General features: G+C 38.6%; 1 protein-coding gene across 3 annotated transcripts in view; it reads left to right on the forward strand.

Annotated features, from left to right (window-relative positions):
* Window positions 1–7,705, forward strand: part of ATP6V1H (ATPase, H+ transporting, lysosomal 50/57kDa, V1 subunit H) — a 78,351-nt gene that overhangs the window by 37,081 nt on the left and 33,565 nt on the right. For all 3 annotated transcript variants that reach the window (XM_006769082.2, XM_015567444.1, XM_006769083.2), the window contains 2 exons: window positions 2,717–2,895; window positions 6,342–6,467. In XM_006769082.2, the coding sequence (XP_006769145.1) occupies window positions 2,717–2,895; window positions 6,342–6,467 (305 nt within the window). The remainder of the gene's footprint in view (window positions 1–2,716; window positions 2,896–6,341; window positions 6,468–7,705) is intronic.

Below are 7,705 nucleotides of genomic sequence, written 5' to 3' on the forward strand. Positions count from 1 at the left end.
TCTGGCTGACCTTCCGGACTAAGCCGAAGCTGTGAGGGCCGAGCCCCTTGCATGAATTTTGTGCATTGGGCCTCTAGTACAGTATAATTGACAGTATAATCGTTACCATGCTGTACATTACATCCACAGAACTTATTTATTTTATAATTGGAAGTTTGTACCTTTTGACCACCTTTACCCATTTCACTCACTTCTCACTTCCTTCTTGCAATTATCAATCTGTTTTTTTTTAAAATATATTTTATTGATTTTGCCAAACCGGTTTCGGCTATCAATCTGTTTTTTATACCTATGAGTTCATTTTTCAAAATTTTTTGTTTTGTTTTTAGGTTCCACATATAAGTGAGATCATACAGTATTTGTTTTTCTCTGCCTGACTTATTTCACTTAGAATAATGCCCTAAAGTTCCATCCATGTTTTTGCAAATGGCAAGATTTCTTGCATTTTTATGGCTGAGTAATTTTCTTTATACATGGATACTTAGATTGTTTTCATATCTTAGATTGTGAATAATACTGCAATGAACATAGGGTGCATATTATCTTTTCAAGTTACTGTTTTTCTCTTCTTCAGGTAAATACTCAGAGGTGGAATTGCTGTATCAACTGGTAGATCTATTTTAATTTTTTGAGGAAGTCGTGTACTGTTTTCCATAGTGGCTGTAACCAGTTTACATTACCATTAACAGAGCATTGGTACTCCCTTTTCTCCAAATCTTCCCCAACACTCATTATCTCTTGTCTTTTTGATGATAGCCATTCTGACAGGTGTGAGGTGATACCACATTGTGCTTTAAAAAAAAAAATCTTTATTGATTTCAGAGAGGAAGGGAGAGGGAAAGAAAGAAATATCAATGATGAGAGAGAATCATTGATTGGCTGCCTCCTGCATGTCCCGTATTTGGGATCAAGCCCGCAAACCAGGCATGTGCCCTTGACCAGAATCGAACTTGGGATCCTTCAGTCCACAGGCTGGCGCTCTGTCCACTGAGCCAAACCAGTTAGGGCCCTCATTGTGCTTTTGATTTGCATTTCTCTAGTGCTTAATGGTGTCAAGCACCTTTTAATGAGCCTGTTGGCCATCTGAATGCCTTCTTTGGAAAAATATCTATTCAGATCCTCTGCCCATTTTTTAGTTGCCTTGTTTTTTTGTTGGGTTGTATGAGTTCTTTATACATTCTGGATATTAACCCACTTATCAGATATATGGTTTGCAGATATTTTCTCCCATTTTGTAGGATGCTTTTTCACTTTATTCTTTTGCTGTGTAGAAGCTTTTAGTTTGATGTAGTTCTATTTGCTGATTTTTGCTTTTGTTGCTGTGACTTTGGTATCCTAAACAAAAAATTGTTGTCAAGACTAGTGCCAGGAGCCTTTTCTGTGTTTTCTTCTAGGAGTTTGACAGTTTCATGTTTTTAATCAATTTTAAGTGAATTATTGTGAGCTGTGTAATATAGTGGTCTACTTCCATTTTTTTTTTTTTGCATGAGGTTATCCAGTTTTCCATGTGGTTATCCAGTTTTCCTAGTGCCATTCACTGAAGAACTATTCCCATGGAGTATCCTTGACTCCTTTGCCACATATTAGTTGACTCTATATGTGGAGGCTTATTTCTAGGTGCTCTATTCTGTCCCATTACTCTGTGAGACTGTTTTATGCCATTGCCATACAGTTGTGATGACTATAGCTTTGTATTTTAGTTTGAAATCTGGAAGCATGATGCCTTGTTTCCTTGTTCTTTCCCAAGATTGCTTTGGCTATTTGAGGTCTTTGTGGTTCCATATAAATTTTAGGATTGTTTTTTCAAATATATGTGAAAAATGCTGTTGTAATTTTGTTAGGGATTAGTCACACTAATTTCCATATGCTAAGCTAAATCTCTTTCTGTGTTTATTTGGCATAATTAATAGAAATATAACTTGCTTACAAAAATAAGTAAATTTCAAATTTTAGTACAGTTGATTTAGAATTAATTATTACAGGCTTTTTTTTTTTTTTTTAAATGGAAGGCATTTACCAATTGGTGAAGGGTAGCTTTCTTGAGAGCTTGTTCTTTCTTGTCCCTAGGCCTGAACATGTTCTTTGCTTAAAAATATTGGTTGATGCAGTGAACACTTGATCTTTATAAATATCTAGATTACTTTGCTGTTTTCATAAATACTTTTAAAAATAGAAAAATTATAGGAGAAAAACTAGGGACTTTGCCTGAATGTCAAAACTTTTCTGACAATTGTTCAAGCAAGAGAGTTCTTTATTGCTGTTCTTTCTGCACCTATCAGTTGATTGGAGGAGGGAGGGAGGGTGTGACTGACTGGAAAATAGAGAAATACTTAAGAAACATTCTTTCTTAGTATCCTAAGTGATCTTGGTGGCCAGTGAATGGAGAGTTCATTGTGGTGTGCTCAGGAGCAGGCTGTGAGAAAGGATTGTGATGGATTTAATTGTAAATATGTTCAGTGTTTGACACTTATATGGGTCATTTAAAATGTTTAGTAAGCCAAGTAAGTAGGCAAGGCATCAGAAGTACATTTCTGATATGGCAGATGTTTAGGAAAGAGGTAAGGATTTGCGATACAGTCATCCACTTTAAGGTGATAGTTAACCTGTCAATAGGAGAAGGAGGAGGAGGAGAGAGGGTATAAAAAGGATGTGCAGAGGTCTGAGAATATCACATAACAAATTAAATAGCTTCTTATTATATCTTTGTCTAACCCAGAACTTTTTAGAAAAATCAGCTGAAAGAGAAACTCGCCAAGAATATGCTTTGGCTATGATCCAGTGCAAAGTTCTGAAACAGTTGGAGAACTTGGAACAGCAAAAGTATGATGATGAAGACATCAGCGAAGATATAAAATTTCTTTTGGAAAAACTTGGGGAAAGTGTTCAGGATCTTAGGTATGTTATTTTTAATTCTCACAGACTGGATATATTGGGTTTTGTTTTACTTGATTAGTATTTTAAGAAAATTTAAATTTGTTACTAAATATAAACTCAAAAGATTTCACTAAAATATTATGTCTTCTATGAAGTATTTGGAGAATATGGAAAAACTGGCTCATCACCATGGTAACAGTTGGTCAGAGCTGTTTGGGGAGAGTTCCATCATTTTCTTTTTAAAATTGGACTGACTGTACTACCACAGGTGGTTAGCACTATCATGGAAACCTTGAAGAATATCTCCCTGGTTTAGAATTTTTTAGAGCAGTGATGCTTGTTAATTTATGGAGGATTTTTGTCCACATATGGAAAGTATGTTTTTCTGAAGTTCCTATTGGTTTATTTTTTTAATTTTAAACATTATGCAAATGATTTACATGAAGTAAACAAAAAGAAAATGCTTACACAGTACAGAAGGGACTCCATGCCACTCCCACCATCTTCCCAGCCTATGCCCATGCCCCTTACCCCCGCACATGCACACACACACCGAGACAGACACACAAACGGGGTTTTACGTATCCTTCTATTAGACCTTGTTTTTGTTGTTGTTGTTTAATATCTTGTTGATCTTTCACATTAATCCAGGTGTTTGTTTTTTAATTATTGATACATTTTTAAAAGAGTTACTCTTAAGAAATGTATCTTTTTCTGTAGTTGGACTGGGTTTGGGAGCCAGACTGACTCTAGTTTGAATTGTACTTTTTCCACATGTAACCTTGAGCAGTATTCTTGACATTTTAACATCTCAGTTTTCCTTTTGGTAAATTAGCAATAAAAATTCTAACCTTGTAGGATTGTTGTGAGGTTTCAAGTGTTCAGCAGATGCCCTCAGTATAGTAATTTTTCCAGAAACCTATTTACCAGGTAATTCAGTGCAGCCCATAATCCCAATGCCCAAATGCTTTTATAGAGATTGGGAGAGGAGGTATCACCCACACCAGTGGTTTGTAGTGGAGTTTTGTGGAGGGAGGCAAATGGTTTTTGTCTTTCTATAATTTCAAATATGAACAAGTTGATTGTAATAGCAATAGGCTAGCAATAGGCTTGCAGTTTTATAAATTCTATTATGATTATTTACAAAAGTTTATCATCAGTTCTTTATAAAAATCCTTTCCGATCCTTTTAAAAAGTAAATGCTAGTGATAATTAGCTTTATAAATTATTTAATGTACATTGCTAATGATAAATATCTAGATTACTTTGCTGTTTTCATAAATACTCTTAACAATAGAAGAAAAACTAGGGACTTTGCCTGAATGTCAAAACTTTTCTGACAATTGTTCAAGAAAGGGAGTTCTTTATTGCTGTCCTTTCTGCACCTATTGGTTGATGGGAGCGGGTAGAGGGGAAGGTGACTGACTGGAAACTGGAGAAATACCTAAGAAACATTCTTTCTTAGTATCCTAAGTGATCTTGGTGGCCAGTGAATGGAGAGTTCATTGTGGTGTGCTCAGGAGCAGGCTGTGAGAAAGGATTGTGATGGATTTAATTGTAACTGTGTTCAGTGTTTGACACTTATATGGGTCAATCATTACTAATTATTACTTATTGATTTTTCATGTTGAATTTGGAAATTTTAAAACTTTGTATTTACATAAAGCTAATAGGATGATGGGTGCAGTTAAAAGATTTTTTTCTGTTTTTGCTCTTATAGGTTTAGGACATTATTGTTAACAATACTAGTTTACTTCTTATACTGACTGGGATTACATTCTTATTCAAACAGGACACTCTAATCAATTTAGTAAATCCTGGTTATACTAAATCACCTTTGGGTATTAAATGCCCACTTCTTTTAAAAGTTTTTACTTGAAAGTGCAGGCATGTCTCGTCACTGTGTTTGTCCACTGGCTAATTGAATAATGAAGTATGTTGATACATAGTGAATGATGTTTGCATTGCAGTTTATTATATTTACAGAGACTTTTGTTTTTAATTCATCTATAGTGGGTTAATTCAACCAAAGAATTACCTCTTCATTGTTGGTAATCACATTGTAGCATATCTATGTACATAAAAGCCTAAAATGCAAAGTGTCCCCTCGGGAGTTCAACTGACCGGGAGTTTGATCGCTCGCTATGACGTATGCTGACCACCACGGGGTGGCGCGGAATGAAGGAAGGCCCTGGCCGGCAGCCGACAGCCGGGGAAGGGAGTCCCTGACTGGCAGCCGGCAGCTGGCAGCCGCTAGGGACCCTACCTGTGCATGGATTTGTGCACTGGGCCTCTAGTTGTACAGATATGTGTTTTCGTTTTTGTAATGCAATATAGTAGTTTATGACATTTGTAGTATAATAATATCAGAATATGCTATTTTATTTTATGTTAAAGTCACATACTTTTACATAAATTTATATTAGTGAGTCTAGTGGTCTGGCAAATACAGTATGTATGTGTGTGTGTGAAAGGAAGGGAGAGAAAGAGAGAAACATCAATGTGAGAGAGAAACATTGGTTGCCTCCCATAGACACCCCAACTAGGGATCAAACACACAACCTAGGTATGTGCCCTGATCCGGAATCAAACTCACAACCTTTTGGTATATGGGATGACGTTCCAACTGAATGAGCCACCCACCCAGGGCACAGATACAGTATTTTAAGTGGCAAGATAGAAACTCTGCTAGCTTATCAGATATTTTACTGATATGCATTTATGTATACACTAGAGGCCTGGTGCACAGATTCGTGGGCTGGTGGGGTCCCTCAGCCTGACCTGTGCCCTCTTGTAATCTGGGACCTCTAGGGGGATGTCGGACTGCCGGTTTCAGGTAGGGATCAGGCTGAAACTGGCAGTCTGACATCCTCCGAGGGATGTAGTAGTGTGTGAAGTGGCAGGTGGCCAGGAAGGAGCCCAAGCTTGGGCTGGGCGCCTCATCCTGGCCCAATGTGCCTGCCACTACCACCACTTGGTAGCGCTGCCATGGAGGCAGGAGAGGCTTGTATCACCACAGCTGCACTTGCCAGCCGTGAGCCCAGCGTCTGGTGCCCGTTGGTCAGCTGAGCAGCGCACTGATCACCAGGGGGCAGCTCCTGCATTGAGCATCTGGTGGTCAGTGCATGTCATAGCGACCGGTCAACTGGTTGACTGGTCTTTCGGTCACTTAGGCTTTTATATATATAGAAGATATATTAGGGTAGGGATACTGAAAGCAAGTACACCTTTTAATATCTCATGATGAGCATTCAAATTTTATAGTACTGCACCTGAATACTCTGAATAAATTTCACATGATTTATGAAGCTTATTTGAGCTCTTTAAACTTTGTTTAGTGGAATTTTGTTAATTTACAAAGGATGGTCAGTCTTTGTAGTTAAATCATTAATGAAGATGTTATTGTGCTTAATTTGGAGGATCGCTGAGGTTCATATAAACTCTGAATTCTTTAAAAATTTTTATAGCTCATTTGATGAATACAGTTCAGAACTTAAATCTGGAAGATTGGAATGGAGTCCTGTGCACAAATCTGAAAAATTTTGGAGAGAAAATGCTGTAAGGTTAAATGAAAAGAATTATGAACTCCTGAAGTAAGTTTTAAATTCCAGTTTATACTCTGATACCTGTTCTACATCTTCACAGACATGTTTCTATTAGACTAAATTTAGATATTCTATAGTTTTAATTTATATTTTCTTATTAATGTGGTTGAATACCTTTTCATATGCTTATTGGGAGTTTGTATATCTTTTTCCAGGAGAAGTATCTGAAGTACTTTTTTATTCATTTTATAGGAGTATATGTATTCTGAACATGAGTTATATATATATATTCATCACAACTATTTTTTCCTACTTTGTCACATACTATTTCACTCTTTAGTTTTAATGTAGTTCAATTTATTAATATTTTTCTTAATGGCTAGTGATTTTTTGTGTCCTGTTTAAGACGTTTTTGTATGCCCCTGTTTAAGACGTTTTTGTATGCCCAAGGTCATGAAGATGTATTTCTGTGTTATCTGATAGAAGCTTTGTTGTTTAACCTCTCATATCTAGATTTCCATTTCATATGGAATTGCTTTTTGAGTAAAGTATAAAGTAGGGGTCAAGATTCATTTTTTTCATTACAGGGATATCTGATTGAACCAGCACTTTTTATTGAAAGTAACATTTTCCCCACAGCTTTGAGGGTTCCCTTTCTTGTAATAAGATGTGCAAGTGTTTGCCTTTTTCTTCTCCCCCCACTCTTGCTTTTTTATTGAGATACTGGGAATCCAGTGCATGAATTTGTGCACCTTGAAAGGAACTGTGGGCTGCGAGGCTGAGGTGGGCATAGGGGTAGGTCTTGGCCCATCCTCCACTCCCCCACCTGGCCCCTCCCACTATGGCCCCTGGGTCCCGTGTCTGTCAACAGCCCCTGCTCCCGCTGCTGCTGCTCCCATGCACAGATGGCGCCGGCCCTGCTTGCACCTGCTGACAGTGTGGAGCAATTGGGGCCAGTGCCAGCAGTGGGTGCAAGCTGGGCCAGTGCTGTCAGCTGGTGCCAGGAGCGCTGCTGCCCTGATTGCCTCTCAGGAGCAGGGGGAGGTAGAGAAGCCCTCAGGGGCAGTCGGGGCTGGCAGCTGCTGCTGCACCCGCTGACAGCACCTAGTGATTAGGACTGGTGCTGGGCGCCAGCAGGAGGTGCAAGTGCTGGGCATGACTGCAGCACGCAGGAGCAAAGGATTTTCAATAACCACCAGAGGCTCGCCCTGATGACAGCGACCGGTGCCCTGCCTTGGTCTGGTGCCCCCCCTCAACTGCTCCACCCTCCTGCCATGGCCGCCACC

The sequence above is a fragment of the Myotis davidii genome, unplaced genomic scaffold, assembly GCF_000327345.1.
Source record: "Myotis davidii unplaced genomic scaffold, ASM32734v1 scaffold1, whole genome shotgun sequence".
In the NCBI taxonomy this organism is placed as follows: domain Eukaryota; kingdom Metazoa; phylum Chordata; class Mammalia; order Chiroptera; family Vespertilionidae; genus Myotis; species Myotis davidii.